The 19752-nt window shown below is 43.2% G+C and overlaps 1 protein-coding gene across 2 annotated transcripts in view; it reads left to right on the plus strand.

Moving 5' to 3' along the window:
- Positions 1 to 3547: 3547 nt before the first annotated feature.
- LOC143477892 (integrin alpha-E-like) overlaps positions 3548 to 19752 on the plus strand; it is a 39864-nt gene continuing 23659 nt past the window's right edge. Inside the window, exons 1-4 of one of the 2 annotated variants that reach the window (XM_076976747.1) lie at positions 3548 to 3714; positions 3863 to 3959; positions 4084 to 4163; positions 4256 to 4323. In XM_076976747.1, coding sequence (XP_076832862.1) covers positions 3576 to 3714; positions 3863 to 3959; positions 4084 to 4163; positions 4256 to 4323 — 384 coding nt within the window. In that variant the 5' untranslated portion in view covers positions 3548 to 3575. The remainder of the gene's footprint in view (positions 3715 to 3862; positions 3960 to 4083; positions 4164 to 4255; positions 4324 to 19752) is intronic. The other variant, XM_076976748.1, reaches the window with a different exon arrangement.

Below are 19752 nucleotides of genomic sequence, written 5' to 3' on the forward strand. Positions count from 1 at the left end.
GCACGGCATGCACTGGACTGCTTCAATGGCCAGCCTACCTTTGATCGGGTCTTGGGGAGCCACCCCGGCCAGTCTTATCTTCCAGCACTCGTCACTCAGCTCACAGCAGTACGTGCCCAGATCAGAGTACTGAAGAGCGCGGATAAGGATGGAGAAGTTTCCTCTGAGGAACAGGTAGGGGAAGGCCATCACTCGGCCGCCTCGGGGATCCTGGAAGGTGACGCGCCCCTCGGGATGGATGCTCAGAAGGGTGGTGTTCTGGCTCCACCTGGCTTCATTTGTGCCTTTGCTCTTCAAGAGCTGCACGGCAGCGAGACCTCGGAGCCCAGCCCAGCTTGGTTACATGCATGTCATGCTAGTAACCAATGCTGAGATACAACTAAGAACTGAATTTAGAACAGAAATAGTCAACCTGCAGATAGGTGTCCTTTGTCATTTTTTGTTCCTTTAGCCCACGCAAGTGCGCAAACACAGACATTGTTTGTAGTCATGTTCACAAGTGTATGTAAAGTATTGGTGTATTTACAAATGTTCACAAACAGAATATATTTACAGGACAAAGTGCACACAGGTACAAACGTCAGAAGTGACCCAGGCCAAAACAACGAACAAAAACCATACTAGAAAGAAACAGACATAACTATACTAACAGGGTGAAACAAAAGACAACACTACTCTGACTCCCTATATACAAAACAGATCCAAACCCACAACCCAAACAAAATGGCAGCCACTTCCTACTCACCGTGTGCACACACAAACCACCAATATACATATATCTATATACACAACTCTATACAGTTATATTAAAGGAGCACGCAAATCCAAATCCAAATCACAAGGTCATACACAGTATATCAATATCTCAAAGTTCACAATCTCTAACAGGTTCAGCAAGGCTGAATCGCAAAGGGGAGCCTCCTGTTTCGTCCTTATATCCCAGGAAGCTGAGGGCGGAGACTTTGTGTTCCCAGAGACATCAGGGATTCCTGGAGTGGAACATGGACCGGACTCCCTGTAACAGATTGCTTCACCAGAACACATACAAGACAGGGTCATAACGCATAGACTATTGCAATGCCTTGTACACCTGCCTTAGCCAAGGATCTTTGGCAAAGCTACAGATGGTGCAGAACGCAGCTGCATGGCTTTTAACCAGAACAAGACGTAGGGAACACATCACTCCAGTGTTGGCCTCCCTTCACTGGTTGCCAGTGAAGTGGAGAGTGGATTTTAAGGTGCTTGTTTTAACTTATAAGGCTTTACATGGTGAGACGCCAGAGTATATTTATGAGTTATTAGTTCCCCATTCCACTTCAAGGTCACTGAGATCTACGGACAAAGGGCTTCCGATGGTGCCGAGAACAAAACTCAAGCAACAGGGTGACCGTGCATTTGCTGTGCATGCACCTAAACTCTGGAATAGTCTTCCTGTAAACATCCGATTTGTAGATTTCATATCATCTTTAAAAAACTGTTGAAAACCCATTTTTATACTCAGGCCTTTGAAACAGTCCACAATTAACTTTTGGAGTGTGGGGGTTTTGCTTAGTTTTACTTAATTTTTGTGACGTCCGGAGCGCGGCGAAGGACGAGACAGAGAATCCTTGGCGTTGACAGACGTTACGTTTATTTAAACACATCTAGCGCAGATGGCGCACGTAAATCATGTAAGCACACAGAAACATATACGACTCAAACAACGACGAGCATAGGACACTGCGCGAACGCACATGAAATAGACAAACCCCATAAACCCCACGTGATGACAAGACGAGCCACAGGTGAGACGGATTATCACAGGACGTAACCGCACCCATGGAGATCCACAGACGCAGATGAGTAGACGTAGACAACGTAAACACACGCCCAAAAGGGAGGGGTCGGGGACCGTACTGTGACAATTTTGTTACTTACTTATTTAATTTCTTTTATGTTTTTATATGTTATGCATTTTATGTACAATTGTCATGTTATTATTGTCTTGTATATTTTATTTCTTCTTTATTTTTTCCATTTATTTTTAGAGTTGTAAAGAACTTTGGAGCAAGGGCTCAAAACAGTGCTACATAAATAAATTTACATTTACAATTTTCAACAGATTTCATATGATGATGTGATTGATGATTTTGCAACAAAGAAGGATCAAAAAGTCAAGTTTTAGATTGCACTTCACAAGGATTTGTGCAATTTATATTGGTGGGGGGTGGGGGGAGCAACGGGTGGTTCACCCAGGGCGTAAATCTAGCCAGAACCGGCTCTGGTTTGTAGTCATGTTCACTAGTGTAGGAATTGTAATGAAAACATTACATTTGTTATATTACATTACTATTACAAACATGTTTGCTGCTTTTAAAAGAGGTTGTGTGAGAAGACCTTACAGCTGTGTTCACCACATCCTCTTAACATATAACACAAATATTGGTGCAAACTAAATATATCATGTTCCACCTCAGTAGTACAGACCACATAGCAAAGAAAAGCTGACCTGCCATCACGGGCGTCGTCAGTGTTTCAGACGATTTCAAGAGCGTATGAATTGTTGTACAGGCAATAAACAATTAGCTCTGTTGTTAATACTTTTATCTGTGACACAGGAATTATTCTGATGGGCAAGAAAATTCCTTTTGATTGAAAAGATCAGTTTCCTCTTTGGTAAGAATCTGGTGCAAGATCAATTATTCTAATTGTTCATAGCATCTTACACTTCATTAAGACACCCGTAATGAAAAAAATGATGTTATGGTTATCACACCATCTGTGGCACCAGCCAGGCCCAGATGAACCAACTGACCAAGTCCAACTGGGGTTTTTATGTTAAGAAGTAATGACAGCAGCCTCAAACAGATTCATGGAGACTCAGAGCGTCGGCTTGCTTAGAGCTCTGCAGAAGACCCATGTGCAGGGCCCACACAGAACACAGTCCTTCCTGAGCACCGCAAAGCCACAGAGAGCTTCCTCCAAATGTCATCTGCAGTCTGTGTTCTTGCCTCTACAGTAATTACAGCAATGGCAAGAAGTGCATTTGTTTAAAAACAGCAGACTGTGTGTTGTGATAAACACTGGCCTGGTGTGCATGCTGAGTGGTTTGGTTAATTTGTTTTTGATGTATGGTGTTGATAAACATCACTACAATATTTAACAGTTGTTTTACCACCTGTCTGTTAGCAATATACTAGCTACATTTTATTGTAAATTGTTGAATAGATGAAATGTTCTTGTTCTCCAAAAAATTAACTGTTTTTTTTTCAGTTACTTTTTTAGCAAACAGTGATCTGATGTAGTGACAACTCAATAGCCAGTTCTGGTAAATGTTGAATAATAATCAGAATATTATTTTTTGTACTTTTATATTACATACCTGCGCAATATAACAATCTATTTATTTGTTTCATAATGTAATGGGAAACTCCTGATGAGAGACATTTGTTCTTCTCCAAAAGCATTTTGACTGATATCGTCCAGTTAGTCGTCCCTCTAGCAAACATGTGACCACTAAAGATCAATTGTACAATTTTAAGTTAGCATTTCCTATGTGTTACAGGAACCAACATTTATGTCACCAGAGTGAAGCGATGTCTCGTCGTCAGATGAGTGCTTCTCATCCAGTTGTGGTGAACACAGTGAGACGTGAGCTCACACTGCTGCTCCTCAAAGTTGCGATGCTTGGGATTAATTCTCTCAAAATGTTTGCAGCTGTCCTCTTGATGACAGGTAGGTTATTTATGATTCAAAATTCTTACAGATATGTATGACATAATTAGACCAATGTAAGTGTATCAACAACAAAGTGTAGAAATAATTAATAAAACTTTAATTCTTGTCCGTCTTTGTATGTGCTTTATTTGTTCTTCAATCACAGGCACCACAGTGGCATTCAACATATATAACGTGCCTGTGCACCATTTCACAAGTGACGACCCACTGTTTGGACAAACCCTAGTTCAGTCCTCAGATGGGTTAGTCATGTCTAAGTCAGCTTTGGAGATAATTATATCAGTCAATTTATAAAGGCCTGTAGCTTTTTTATTAAAAAAAACCTGAAGTTTAGTAAAAAAATAAATCATTTAATTTCTTTTCCAGGGTGTATGTCCTTTCTCCTACCAAAGGAGATGTTGATATATGTAGGTTGGGCAATAATTACTCCAAAGTAAATATATCAGGTGAGCCTTAAGATCTTTTTCATCATTATGTGTGAAATTTAACAGTGTGAAGAGCATATTTTTGAAATACATACGGTTGAAATCTTTAACAGTGAGCGGGAAGAAGGGTTTACGTCCTGTAGCCTCCGCAGTGTCCAACTGGAACAAGGAGAAGATACTGGTAGAGAAACATCTCTCTTCATCTTACACTGATCAATTTAACATCTTCATACACTGATCTATTTTACATCTTACACTGATCCATTTAACATCTTCATACACTGATCTATTTTACATCTTACACTGATCCATTTAACATCTTCATACACTGATCTATTTTACATCTTCACACGGATCAATTTAACATCTTCACACTGATCCATTTAACATCTTCACACGGATCCATTTTACATATTCAAACATTTTACATATTCAATATATATATATATATATATATATATATATATATATATATATATATATATATAAAGCAAGATGTACATTGTCATCAAGTTATAGTGTGTATGTGTATGTATGTGTACATATATATATATTTCCATTGTCATCACGCTCTAAATCAGACGCTTCTCATGGTGACAGTCAGTGGCGCAAAAAGGGGGCATGCAGACGAGGCTGAAGTTGGTTACTTATTCGCAGTTTGAGATTCGTTTGGTTACTTATTCGCAGCTCCGTATTCGACGGCTGAAGTTGGTTACTTATTCAAAAAGGGTGTGTTCACGATGCGTGTTTGCTGCGCATTTTGTTTAAAAGCGATAGATTAAACGTTACATTAAACGAGCGTAGGAGCAAACATTTAAGAGGTTATTGTTTCCCATACTGATTTTGTTAATGTAAAAAAAATAAAAATAAAAATATAATGAAAGCATTTTATTTGTAAAATGGTTTCTATTTCAAGTCGTTTCAATTGTATGCAATTTGTACATGATGATTGAATTCCTCAGCATGTCTAACGTAAGAAAACATATTCTTAGATTTGAAAACTAAAAACACAGAAATGCTGTTCTAGAACACAAATAATCGGAAGAAATACCAGCACACAACATGGCATATTGAGCAGTGGACAGATAGGTGAACGCATTTAAAGGGGCAGTTTCAGAGGCTTATTGAAAGCCTTATTGATGGTGGGCCAGAGAAATAACAAATGCATCACGAAGAACAGGTCACTCCCTAAGAGAGGAACCTGATTTTAGCCTGATCCAACATCATTTTATACCTCAAATCTAACTGGAAACACAGCATATTGAGTAGTTAAGTGCACAGAGAGTGCACTGAAATGGTTCAGAGGGGCAATTCAGAGGTGTGCTGTATGCCTATAAGGCTTCGGGCCAGACAAATAACACATGCATCATACATAACTAGTTCCTATATGTATGAGCAACCTGATTTTGGCCTGGCCCAGAATCATTTTATGCCTCAAATCTAACTGGAAACACGGCATATTGATTAAAGCGCATAGGTGAAATGGGTCAGAGGGCCAAGTTCAGAGGCCTGCTGTATGCCTGTAATGTCTTAGGCCAGGCAAAACTCAATTGTATCATACATAACTAGTTCACATATGTATGAAGAACCTGGTTTTGGTCTGGCCGAGAATCATTTTAGCCCTCAAATCTAACTGGAAACATGGCATATTGAGTAGTTAAGCACACAGGTGAAATGGTTCAGAGGGCCAAGTTCAGAGGCCTGCTGTATGCCTGTAATGTCTTGGGCCAAGAAAAACCCAATTGTATCATACATACCTAATTCCTGTATGTATGAGGAACCTGTTTTTAGCCTGGCCCAGAATCATTTTATGCCTCAAATCTAACTGGAAACATGGCATATTGAGTAAAGCGCACAGGTGAAATGGTTCAGAGGGGCAAGTTCAGAGGCCTGCTGTATGCCTGTAAGGTCTTGGGCCAGGCAAAACTCAATTGAATCATACACACTTACTTCCTTTATGTATGAGGAACCTGTTTTTAGCCTGGCCCAGAATCATTTTATGCCTCAAATCTAACTGGAAACACGGCATATTGAGTAAAGCGCACAGGTGAAATGGTTCACAGGGGCAAGTTCAGAGGCCTTCTGTATGCCTGTAATGTCTTGGGCCAGGGAAAACTCAAATGCATCATACACAAATAGTTCCTATATGTATGAGGAGCCTGAATTTAGCCTGGCCCAGAATCATTTTAGCTCTCAAATCTAACTGCGAACACGGCATATTGAGTAGTTAAGCACACAGGTGAAATGGGTCAGAGGTTCAAGTTCAGAGGCCTGCTGTATGCCTGTAAGGTCTTGGGCCAGGCAAAACTCAATTGTATCATACATAAGTAGTTCCTATATGTATGAGGAACCTGATTTTGGCCTGGCCCAGAATCATTTTAGCCCTCAAATCTAACTGGCAAAATGGCATATTGACTATTTAAGCACACAGGTGAAATGGTTCATGAGGTGGATTTCAGAGGCTTGCTGTATGCATGTAAGGCATTGGGCCAGGCAAATAACATATGCATCATACATAATGCTTTACTATATGTAAGAGAAACCTGATTTTGACCTGGCCCAGCATAATTTTATGCCTCAAATCCAACTGGAAACATGACACATGGAGTGGTGCGCACAGGTCAAATGATGCAGAGCAGCAATTTAAGAGGCCTGCTGTATGCCTGTAAGGTCTTGGGTCAGGCAAAACTCAAATGCTTCATAAATAACACGTTACTCTATGTACGAGAAACCTGATTTTGGCCTGGCCCAGTAACATTTTAGCTCTCAAATCTAACTGGAAACGTGACACATGCAGTGGTGCGCACATGAAATTGTTCAGGTTGATTTCAGAGGCTTCCTGTATACCTTTAAGGCGCTGGGCCAGGCAAATAACATATGCATTATACATAACAGGTTCCTATGTGTAAGAGAAACCTAGCTTGAGCCTGGCCCGTGTCGTGGAAATTTTCTACTAAATGGATGAGGACTCAGACGTGGTTAAATGATTAATTTATTACAAAAATATAAATATATAATATAGCCGCAAGCGGCAATTGGCGGGTTCACACACGAATAGGCCACTTGGCTTCAATAGGCAATAGACCCAATAGGTCCTTTAGACCCAAAAGAAGCTGTTTGAGTGGAAAAAATGCACAAATAAATCAATGTGCAAAAAAAGGTTCAATTAGGGCACTAAAGGCCCAAAAGGATCAAAATAATGTGTATTGGGAAATTGAGTCAGATCACAGAACTAAATCACATGCTGAGATCAGCTTTGTGTGTGTTTGTGTGGTATTTCATGTGAGCAATAGTTTTCAGTCAGTTTCGGTGTTTGGCCACTAGATGGAGTACTACCATACTGATATCTCATTAATCTCAGTAATGCAATGACATTTTGGTGAATTAAAAGGTTCATTTCCGGTCAGGCAGTGCACTTTTTGTTATAAGATGTAATTGCAATGTTATAGAACTTATTGATCTGGATCATACAAGACCAATTAATTGTCTGTATTCTACATAAGATTGCAGCATGAGTTTTTATGTTTTCTTAGGTTTTTGGGTACTGTAGCGCCCCCGACAGGCCAATTTGAACCAAACTTGGCATACCTCACAAGGACTTCAGGATATAAAAGCCATTCAAATTGGGAGTTGATTGCATACATGGTTTATGAGTTATAGCAATATAGGTCATAAATGGCATGGCCACAATGATATAATGGGTAAATGGACCAATCAGAAAAATAAAAATCCAAAATTCTTTTAATCACTTTTTACCTACAGAGTCTACTGATTATGCTTATAGCATTTTTTCCATAATTGGATCAAATTCCTATGACTAGTTTGTAAATAGCTATTTTCAAACAATTGATGAATGTGACAAAAGTATGCATTTTTTAATAGGACTTGTAATTGCAAAGTTGTCAGGTCTACTGCAAGGAATAAAAATAAACAAGTTGCATGTTCCTAAGTGAAAATTTGGAGGAGTTATGCATGATTTTCACAAATAGCGCCACCTAGTGGCCAAATGTTTCAAAACTGCACAGCAAGACACATAGTCCTGAGATATGCACACTGGTGAGGTTTCATGTTGTTTGGCCAATGGTAAGTCTGTCAAATGGCCAATTAATTAAAAAAAAAAATTATTGGCTCATGGCGGCCATGTTTTTTGAGTGATGATGTCATCATTGTGTGTCTTGATATCACTTGGGCCCCTGATGATGCCTGTAAAGTTTTGGCTTGATGTGACTAATGGTTTCTGAGAAACAGTTTTTCCCATGTTATAGCGCCCCCTATTGGACAATCGTGGCCAGCTTTGACCTGTGACCTCGGAGTCATGTGCCCTAACAACTGTTAAAATTTTATGAAGATCGGTCAAAGCGTTGCTGAGATATGGCTGTTTAAGTAAATTTGGCCACGCCTCGGAGCTATTGATTGACATGTGACAGCCAGACTATATGCAAATCTCAAAATGTTTTTAAGCAACTTTGATAATGAGATTCTCCTGAATATTTTGACACCAACGTTGTGGTGATCCGATAAAAAACCAGGGACTAGTATAAAAAAGTAGGTTTTGCATATTATGCAAATTAGCAAAAAATCTAAGTAGGCGGAGCTTAATGGTTCTTGAGGCTTTTTTGTTTGGCTTGAGCCAAGGAATCCATCAGAAGTGGAATTTTGTTTCTAGGCCCTACGGTTTGGGAGATATGGACCAAAACGCAAAATGGTGCGCTATAGCGCCACCATCAGGCCAATGTGGGTCTCTGTGCTTTAGCACGGTCTCGCAAAGAGACTACACCATCCTGCCAAGTTTGGTCTCCCTGGGCCTTACGGTCTAGGCTGCAGTATGCGTTTTATCAGTAGAAAAATAATAATAAGAAAGAAAGAAAGAAAGAAAGAAAAAACCCGACAATAACAATAGGTTTCCCACACTGTGTGTGTGAACCCTAATAAATAGGACAAAGACAGATACAAGACAGACACAAACATGAGAGTCTCATTCAAGCATGACAACTCTGAAGGCAGGGGGGCACTCCCCCTGCTTATATACAATCTTAAACACAATTCAGCAGTTCTAACAGCAGGTTATCTTTAGCACAGCATGTTCCAAAACATAAGCGTCCAGCAGGCTACTTTGTCTCAAATGTGTGCATCTCCTAATATGGACTTCCCTAGAGTTAGCGGAAGCAACTGATGTATCAGTTGAACACAGAGAAAGCTAAATGACCCAAGACTAGTAGCCTAGTGACTACCAGTTAACAGAGTGCTCTTACCCTCAGCACTCTCCCTGACCTGGGTCACGTATAGCACACATGCATAATATGAACTAAACATGGTTACACTGAATCACACTACTTCATTATTGTAGTCCTTCTGCTTAGTCAGAATGGACAAATACTAAATCATAAAGTTCATAATGATCTCTTATAATAACTAAACATGATCTGATCAATGATGATTAGTCAATAATCAATAATTTCTTCCCCTTTGATTCTGTGTAATCATTAAAAAGGAGAGAATAAATCATTAAGTCTATCATAAATCATCAACTTAAGTCAGGCTCTAGAGTCAGTTAAGCTGCTCAGGGCCATCGGGCACAATAATGTGGCAGGAGTGATATCGTTTCCAAAACCTCTTGTGTGGATAAATGTGCTTTTTTTTTCTGGTCCTGTAAAATTCGAGAAACAGCATGTTTGACCCGAAGTGCGAGTTGAGCGTACCCCACTATATCTCTGAATGCTACCACTGCCCGCACCCCGGCTGCCCCGGGGTCTAGTTTTCCTGAAAAATAGGCTTCTGGCCTCTGTCTGTCACTGTGGGCTTGAGTCAAAACACTGGTCCTTTAACGTCAACACTCCCCACACACATACGAACACTGAACACGCACATCAATTCTGAACTTTTATTTCAGAATTCAAAACTCAGAAACTCAGAACTTTTATTTCAGACTCATTTGTTCAGATGGGCTTATTCTCTTTAACAAATGTTATTTTTATCTCTGTTGTGTCAGAATTTCAATACATACTAGGTCATGACCCAGGAAGTGCACTTTTTTCAGCAATATTGCAATTTTGCTTAGGAACCTTGTGGCCTTCCCTTGCTAGGTGATGTAGCAATGCCACTATGGCCCTCTTTGCATGCTTCTCATGTGTTCACACAGAGTATCAGAACATCTACGTAGTGCAACAGTGCAATGCCCTCTGGAAGTTTCAGAGAGGCCAGACTGTCTCGCAGCGCTGCATTGTAAATGGTGGGTGATGTGTATGTTTTTTTTTTTTTTTTTTTACTTCAAAGGAAAATGCAAACCAGTACTGGCTATCTGGATGCACTGAAAAATGCATTTGCTAGGACCACTACACTGAACCACTGGCTATCTGGGGGAATCTGGGAAAGAATATTGTGAGGATTTGGCACTTTTGGGGCTCTAACGTGTACTGCTGCATTGACAGCCAGCAAATCCTGCACAAATCGCCATTCTTCCCGCCCTGGTTTCTTAACTGGAAAAATTGGAGTGCGCACGGGTGAGTTAGGGCACAGTACGATCACTCCAGCTTGCCTAAGTGATTGGAAAAACTGGCCTAATTTCCTTTGAGCGCCTCAGGCTTCAAAGGGTATTGATGTTGTTTTGGCCTATAGTCAGATTTTGGGGTGATGTGTATGGGCTCACACCCCCCGTATGAGCCCCAGCATCGCTCTTACCTTGTGCCCATAATGCTGCAGGAACAGTTCTGAGTTCCTCTTCCTCTCATTTTATTTATTATTTTTTTTCTCTGAGAGGGTAAGGGAAGCAGCTAAAAAAATATCAAGGGGGTTAATCAGTTCCACTCCCCGCCTGCAGGGGAGCCAGCACGGCGCCTGCTGCATCCACGCCTCCTGCTAGGGCTAAACATGGTGCAAACAATGTCCATTCACCGACGTCCTGCCATTGTGGCTCCTCGCACACGTTTGCTAGTGACATGTGTGGTTTAGATCGAGGAAATGAGAACAGGTCTTCCTGTTTTAATGTGGTTTGCACCATTGCCGCAGCCCACACGCAATCCCACACAATAGCAGTGACAACCAAACAATCATGTTTTCTAACATCAAATTTATCCTCAAAACCTCTATCGGGGCCCTCACTCACATGCAGTGTGCAGTGCAGCGACCCCTACAGTCTCAACATCAAATCACCTGGCAACAAACTACACACTTCACACATGAAGTGTTCCCAACACTCTCCTCCTGCACTCTGCACCTCATAAGCATACAGTGGAACTCCTGCTGATAACTGAACCCCAACACAGCTGACTCCCACTCCATAAACAACCCCTCAGGCCTGCTACTCAGGCCCAATTTACACATTAAATCAAAACCCATAACATACATTTAACAGTTAAGATTAAAAATTCATGTTCAAATGTATTATTTCATTTACATCGGAGAGGCTCTTTTTTTTCTCTTTTTTTCTTTGAATGGGTGGCACCACTATAAACTAAAAACTTTTATTTTAGTGCAGTTTACAGTCAGTGTTATTTTAGGCAGGCCCTGTGGCCCTTCACTAATCTTCTGCAAGCATTGATAAATTAAATGATAATTTAAACCAGTTACTTTCCTTTTGTCGTCTTCCAGTGGTCCTGTACCGTCCAGCCTCTCCGCTGCCCGTCAATCTCTGAAAGTTCTGTTTCTCTGCTCAGCATTTTCTTCATTTTCAGGACAATCTCTTGCAAAGTGTCCTAGTTTTCCACAATTGTAACATTCACCACCTCTCCTCTGGGGTAACTCTCTCGTCCCCATCCACCTCGTCTTCTTCCTCTGCCTCTGACGCGGCCCCTCCCGAGTTCTCTGCACCATGGTCTCAGCTTGCTTCTGGATTTTCTTGTTCACTCTCCATGCCAGCTGTGCCTCGTGATGCTTGGCATGATCTTCTATGGTTTTCAGGGTAGCGTTGTTGTACCCAATGCACTGGGCTCTGATGAGGTCACTGATGTCTTTTCTCATGCTTACCAGGAAGCTGTTTCTCAGGTGGGCTTCCCATGGGCTGGCCTCCGCCGGCCTCCGCTCGTTGTGCTGGTGCTACAAGACCGCTGTGGTCGGTGTGAACTCTGGTCTCACGAGGAAGTCGCTGACAGGTTCTCCGTCTTCTTGTTTACATGCAGCTATTTTGGACGTGTTGATAGTGGCTGGGTGTGCAGCTTCCAGCCTTGCGACCAGGCGTCCTACAATCTCTCTGTAGGGCCAGTTTGGATCCTCCTGTCCAGCTGCTGTTCCCACTCAGTGTTGTGGAGTCGGACGTCTCCCGGTGTCCGGTCTCGGTCTATCTTGTTTGACTGGATGACTAGACTGAACAAAAGCTGTTAGTTCTTCGCCAAAGCGCTTACCTCCCATCTCTGTCGGTTTACCAAGGCCCACCGCCGCCTTCATGATGTCATCTCCTGTCCAGTGACAGTCTCATGATGTCTCCTTCAGGGCCTGCGACCTCGACCATTGGGAAGGTCGCTGCGCACCTTGGCGTGGTCAGTTCAAGCATCACCTGACCCTTTCTTTCTGTGGCACGGCTTCTTGTGTGTGCTGCCACGGGTGAAGCTGGCGACGGGGGTGGAGGTGGCTGCGGGCGGCGGGGGAGGTGGTGGTGGCGTTGGGGAGGTGGCACTTCCCATCGTCCGGCTGGCGCATTCCATCGCCTGGTGGGCACACTCCATCGCCTGGTGGACGTCATCATACGGGACTAGCGGCCCAGGGTGCAGCGGCAGCTGTTGGGCTGGTGGGAGTGAAGGAGGCAGAGGTTGTGGTTGTGATACCGGAACTGATGGCACTGGAGCTCGCAGTGCAGGTGTGGCAGACAGAGTTTGCTGTCGTGGTGGCGCCAGAGCTGGTGGCGCTGGAACTGGAGGTGGAGGTGGGGGAGGCAGGGGTAGCGGCTGTGGGTGAACTGGAGGTGGAGGTGGGGGAGGCAGGGGTAGCGGCTGTGGGTGAACTGGTGGTGGAGGTGGGGGAGGCAGGGGTAGCGGCTGTGGGTGAACTGGTGGTGGAGGTGGGGGAGGCAGGGGTAGCGGCTGTGGGTGAACTGGTGGCGGCTGTGGGTGAACTGGTGGTGGAGGTGGGGGAGGCAGGGGTAGCGGCTGTGGGTGAACTGGTGGTGGAGGTGGGGGAGGCAGGGGTAGCGGCTGTGGGTGAACTGGTGGTGGAGGTGGGGGAGGCAGGGGTAGCGGCTGTGGGTGAACTGGAGGTGGAGGTGGGGGAGGCAGGGGTAGCGGCTGTGGGTGAACAGGTGGTGGAGGTGGGGGAGGCAGGGGTAGCGGCTGTGGGTGAACTGGTGGTGGAGGTGGGGGAGGCAGGGGTAGCGGCTGTGGGTGAACTGGTGGTGGAGGTGGGGGAGGCAGGGGTAGCGGCTGTGGGTGAACTGGTGGTGGAGGTGGGGGAGGCAGGGGTAGCGGCTGTGGGTGAACTGGTGGTGGAGGTGGGGGAGGCAGGGGTAGCGGCTGTGGGTGAACTGGAGGTGGAGGTGGGGGAGGCAGGGGTAGCGGCTGTGGGTGAACTGGTGGTGGAGGTGGGGGAGGCAGGGGTAGCGGCTGTGGGTGAACTGGTGGTGGAGGTGGGGGAGGCAGGGGTAGCGGCTGTGGGTGAACTGGTGGTGGAGGTGGGGGAGGCAGGGGTAGCGGCTGTGGGTGAACTGGTGGTGGAGGTGGGGGAGGCAGGGGTAGCGGCTGTGGGTGAACTGGTGGTGGAGGTGGGGGAGGCAGGGGTAGCGGCTGTGGGTGAACTGGTGGTGGAGGTGGGGGAGGCAGGGGTAGCGGCTGTGGGTGAACTGGTGGTGGAGGTGCGGGAGGCAGGGGTAGCGGCTGTGGGTGAACTGGTGGTGGAGGTGCGGGAGGCGGGGGTAGCGGCTGTGGATGCACCTGAGCGTGCGGCTGCTGAGCCGGGATGGCTGACGCAGATCTCGGCGGGGCAGCGTCGAGGTCTGGTCGGCTACAACAACACACTGAGAGTCTTTGTTAGTACACTTTTTAATCCCTACCTGTCGTGCTTGCCTTTTCTCAGCTTCTTCAAGCCAACATTTTGCTTTTTCTTCCATATCTGCTTTATGTTTAACAAAATACTTGCGCGTTTTTCTATCTGCGACCTATACCCACATGTCGAGTTACATCTTCTAAATAATCTCTGGTCATTTGGTAATTTACACTTATAATTATTATTATTATGATTATGCTATGAGCCTCCGATGCTTTACTCTTATTATGTATTTTACCCAGATGATGTTTACCCATAATTCTAGATAATCCCAGAGATGACCCTTCACACTTTTTTTTTTTTGTGAGGGGTCCAAAAAAAATCCCAAATCAATTAAACACATCAGAAAAAGTCCTCAAAATTTAGATCCGCTACTGCATACCAACGTAACAAACAGTTCCACCCGCCCCTATCGGATATCTCTGCCGCTCCGGAGCTAGCCAACACCGTATTACGTCTAATCAGTGCGCTTCTGCCCAGCTGGATCTCTGGCCAGACTGACAGGTGCTAGGCTAAGTCCTATCTCGCGTGGGCGATATCGCAGTATCCCCACCTTATAGACTTCATATTCTCAGGCGATACCTCTCTGTATCCCTGTAGGCGATACCTCTCTGTATCCCTGTAGGCGATACCTCTCTGTATCCCTGTAGGCGATACCTCTCTGTATCCCTGTAGGCGATACCTCTCTGTATCCCTGTAGGCGATATCTCACTATATCCCTATCGTATAACAGAGATCATCCGGCGGGCGGACACTGGCGGATATTTAACACTTAAAAAAAAAAAATTCCTAGAATTTTATAAACTGAAAATTCCCACTCACTGCGGTTTGTTAGATCTGGCGGAGAACACCACCGGAGACTGGCGGTGACATCACTTCCTGGATAGGTACTTTCCCTTTGCTCGTGGGGTTCCCACTTTGCCCAGCCCAGCCAGGGATCTCATCCCCCGGGGAGCGTCCTCGAAGATCAGTCACCTCCTCTCCGGGGTGTCTCTCGCCGATCCTGTTCGTGACGCCAAATTGTCGTGGAAATTTTCTACTAAATGGATGAGGACTCAGACGTGGTTAAATTATTAATTTATGACAAAAATATAAATATATATAAATAGGACAAAGACAGATACAAGACAGACACAAACATGAGAGTCTCATTCAAGCATGACAACTCTGAAGACAGGGGGGCAGTCCCCCGCTTATATACAATCTTAAACACAATTCAGCAGTTCTAACAGCAGGTTATCTTTAGTACAGCATGTTCCAAAACATAAGCGTCCAGCAGGCTACTTTGTCTCACATGTGTGTATCTCCTAATATGGACTTCCCTAGAGTTAGCGGAAGCAACTGATGTATCAGTTGAACACAGAGAAAGCTAAATGACCCAAGACTAGTAGCCTAGTGACTACCAGTTAACAGAGTGTTCTTACCCTCAGCACTCTCCCTGACCTGGGTCACGTATAGCACACATGCATAATATGAACTAAACATGGTTACACTGAATCACACTACTTCATTATTGTAGTCCTTCTGCTTAGTCAGAATGGACAAATACTAAATCATAAAGTTCATAATGATCTCTTATAATAACTAAACATGATCTAATCAATGATGATTAGTCAATAATCAATAATTTCTCTCACACCCGACATCACTGTCGCCCTCAGATCTAACTGATCACCTGTCATGTTGCACAGAAATTATGCTGCATTAACTAGTTGCATCATCCTAAATAAGTAAAAAAAAGTAAAGTAAATAAGATAATAATAATCTGGAAAACTATTAAAATAATTAGAACAGAGTTAGAGTTTCTTAGCTAAAAGCAGATCTAAACAGGAACGTTTTGAGACTCTTCTTGAAGCTATGCAGGGATGAAATGCCTCTGAGCTCTTCAGCTCAGTGGCTAAAAGCACCCTCGCCAATCTTTAATTGGCTTTTAGGAATCACCAGTAGATTATTGTTTAAAGACCTGGCTTGAAAGTTGCACCGTGTGAAGCCTTAGAAGAAATAATGGTAGTGGTTCATTTATTTTACAGGGCCAGAAAAAAAGAGACGCATAACCAACAGGCAGTTATTTCCCAATGCTACATAAGAACAGGTTGACATACACCTGTCTGTCTAAAACACCATTATTAAAGAGAATATCTAAACAATCTTAAGTATTTAAAATGTGCTTTGATCTACAAAGATAATTAAAACAAATATGATTCTTGAGAATAAAGGGCTATTCCTGGCCAGAGCTGAAACAAGCATTGAATTTACCAATGGAAATTGAATTTGGAGTTATGATGATTTTCTTTTAGGGAGAAACCTGGTCTCTATGTTGGAGTATTCATTTGTGTGATTACATGAATAAGGCCTACTAGTATGTAGTTGAAATTTCTCTAAAAATAAAATATTAATAAACTGCACTATTAACATTATATAATATTTTAACTGCATTAGAAATACTATTATACAAACTGAAGTCTAGTTTATCGAATAGATAGGCACATGTTTAATATGATGCATGACTTTTGCCTGGCCTGAGACATTAGAGGCATATAGCAGCAAGCATCTGCAATTGAGCTGTTTCATTTCACTTGTGCAAAACTACACAATATGCCATATTGCCAGTTAGATCTGAGGGCCAGGCTCAAGCTAGGTTTCTCTTACACATAGGAACCTGTTATGTATGATGCATATGTTATTTGCCTGGCCCAGCGCCTTAAAGGTATACAGGAAGCCTCTGAAATCAACCTGAACAATTTCATGTGCGCACCACTGCATGTGTCACGTTTCCAGTTAGATTTGAGAGCTAAAATGTTACTGGGCCAGGCCAAAATCAGGTTTCTCGTACATAGAGTAACATGTTATTTATGAAGCATTTGAGTTTTGCCTGACCCAAGACCTTACAGGCATACAGCAGGCCTCTTAAATTGCTGCTCTGCATCATTTGACCTGTGCGCACCACTCCATGTGTCATGTTTCCAGTTGGATTTGAGGCATAAAATTATGCTGGGCCAGGCCAAAATCAGGTTTCTCTTACATATAGTAAAGCATTATGTATGATGCATATGTTATTTGCCTGGCCCAATGCCCTACATGCATACAGCAAGCCTCTGAAATCCACCTCATGAACCATTTCACCTGTGTGCCTAAATAGTCAATATGCCATTTTGCCAGTTAGATTTGAGGGCTAAAATGATTCTGGGCCAGGCCAAAATCAAGTTCCTCATACATATAGGAACTACTTATGTACGATACAATTGAGTTTTGCCTGGCCCAAGACCTTACAGGCATACAGCAGGCCTCTGAACTCGAACCCCTGACCCATTTCACCTGTGTGCTTAACTACTCAATATGCCGTGTTTGCAGTTAGATTTGAGAGCTAAAATGATTCTGGGCCAGGCTAAATTCAGGCTCCTCATACATATAGGAACTATTTGTGTATGATGCATTTGAGTTTTCCCTGGCCCAAGACATTACAGGCATACAGAAGGCCTCTGAACCTGCCCCTGTGAACCATTTCACCTGTGCGCTTTACTCAATATGCCGTGTTTCCAGTTAGATTTGAGGCATAAAATGATTCTGGGCCAGGCTAAAAACAGGTTCCTCATACATAAAGGAAGTAGGTGTGTATGATTCAATTGAGTTTTGCCTGGCCCAAGACCTTACAGGCATACAGCAGGCCTCTGAACTTGCCCCTCTGAACCATTTTACCTGTGTGCTTAACTACTCAATATGCCATGTTTCCAGTTAGATTTGAGGGCTAAAATGATTCTGGGCCAGGCCTAAACCAGGTTCTTCATACATATGGGAACTAGTTATGTATGATACAATTGAGTTTTGCCTAGCCCAAGACATTACAGGCATACAGCAGGCCTCTGAACTTGGCCCTCTGATCCATTTCACCTATGCGCTTTACTCAATATGCCGTGTTTCCAGTTAGATTTGAGGGCTAAAATGATTCTGGGCCAGGCCAAAGTCAGGTTCCTCATACATATAGGAACTAGTTATGTATGATACAATTGAGTTTTGCCTGGCCCAAGACATTACAGGCATACAGCAGGCCTCTGAACTTGAACCTATGAACCATTTCACCTGTGTGCTTAACTACTCAATATGTCATGTTTCCAGTTAGATTTGAGGCATAAAATGATTCTGGGCCAGGCTAAAGTCAGGTTTCTCATACATATAGGAACTAGTTATGTATGATACAATTGAGTTTTGCCTGGCCCAAGACATTACAGGCATACAGCAGGCCTCTGAACTTGCCCGTCTGATCCATTTCACCTGTGCACTTAACTACTCAATATGCCGTGTTTCCAGTTAGATTTGAGGCATAAAATGATTCTGGGCCAGGCCAAAATCAGGTTGCTCATACATATAGGAACTAGTTATGTATGATACAATTGAGTTTTGCCTGGCCCAAGACATTACAGGCATACAGCAGGCCTCTGAACTATAACGTGAACCATTTCACCTGTGTGCTTAACTACTCAATATGTCATGTTTCCAGTTAGATTTGAGGCTTAAAATTATTCTGGGCCAGGCTAAAAACAGGTTCCTCATAAATATAGGAACTAGTTATGTATGATACAATTGAGTTTTGCCTGGCCCAAGACATTACAGGCATACAGCAGGCCTCTGAACTTGAACCTATGAACCATTTCACCTGTGTGCTTAACTACTCAATATGTCATGTTTCCAGTTAGATTTGAGGCATAAAATGATTCTGGGCCAGGCTAAAGTCAGGTTTCTCATACATATAGGAACTAGTTATGTATGATACAATTGAGTTTTGCCTGGCCCAAGACATTACAGGCATACAGCAGGCCTCTGAACTATAACGTGAACCATTTCACCTGTGTGCTTAACTACTCAATATGCCGTGTTTCCAGTTAGATTTGAGGGCTAAAATGATTCTGGGCCAGGCCAAAGTCAGGTTCCTCATACATATAGGAACTAGTTATGTATGATACAATTGAGTTTTGCCTGGCCCAAGACATTACAGGCATACAGCAGGCCTCTGAACTTGAACCTATGAACCATTTCACCTGTGTGCTTAACTACTCAATATGTCATGTTTCCAGTTAGATTTGAGGCATAAAATGATTCTGGGCCAGGCTAAAGTCAGGTTTCTCATACATATAGGAACTAGTTATGTATGATACAATTGAGTTTTGCCTGGCCCAAGACATTACAGGCATACAGCAGGCCTCTGAAATTGCCCCTCTGAACTATTTCACCTGTGCGCTTTAATCAATATGCCGTGTTTCCAGTTAGATTTGAGGCATAAAATGATTCTGGGCCAGGCCAAAATCAGGTTGCTCATACATATAGGAACTAGTTATGTATGATGCATGTGTTATTTGTCTGGCTCGACGCCTTATAGGCACACAGCACACCTCTGAAATTGCCCCTCTGAACCATTTCAGTGCGCTCTCTGTGCCCTTAACTACTCAATATGCCGTGTTTCCACTTAGATTTGAGGTATAAAATTATGTTGGATCAGGCTAAAATCAGGCTAAAATCAGGCTTAGGGAGTGACCTGTTCTTCATGATGCATTTGTTATTTCTCTGTCCCGCCATCAATAAGGCTTTCAATAAGCCTCTGAAACTGCCCCTTTAAATGCGTTGACCTATCTGCCCACTGCTCAATATGCCA

Source organism: Brachyhypopomus gauderio, chromosome 16 (assembly GCF_052324685.1).
Source record: "Brachyhypopomus gauderio isolate BG-103 chromosome 16, BGAUD_0.2, whole genome shotgun sequence".
Taxonomy (NCBI): Eukaryota; Metazoa; Chordata; class Actinopteri; order Gymnotiformes; family Hypopomidae; genus Brachyhypopomus; species Brachyhypopomus gauderio.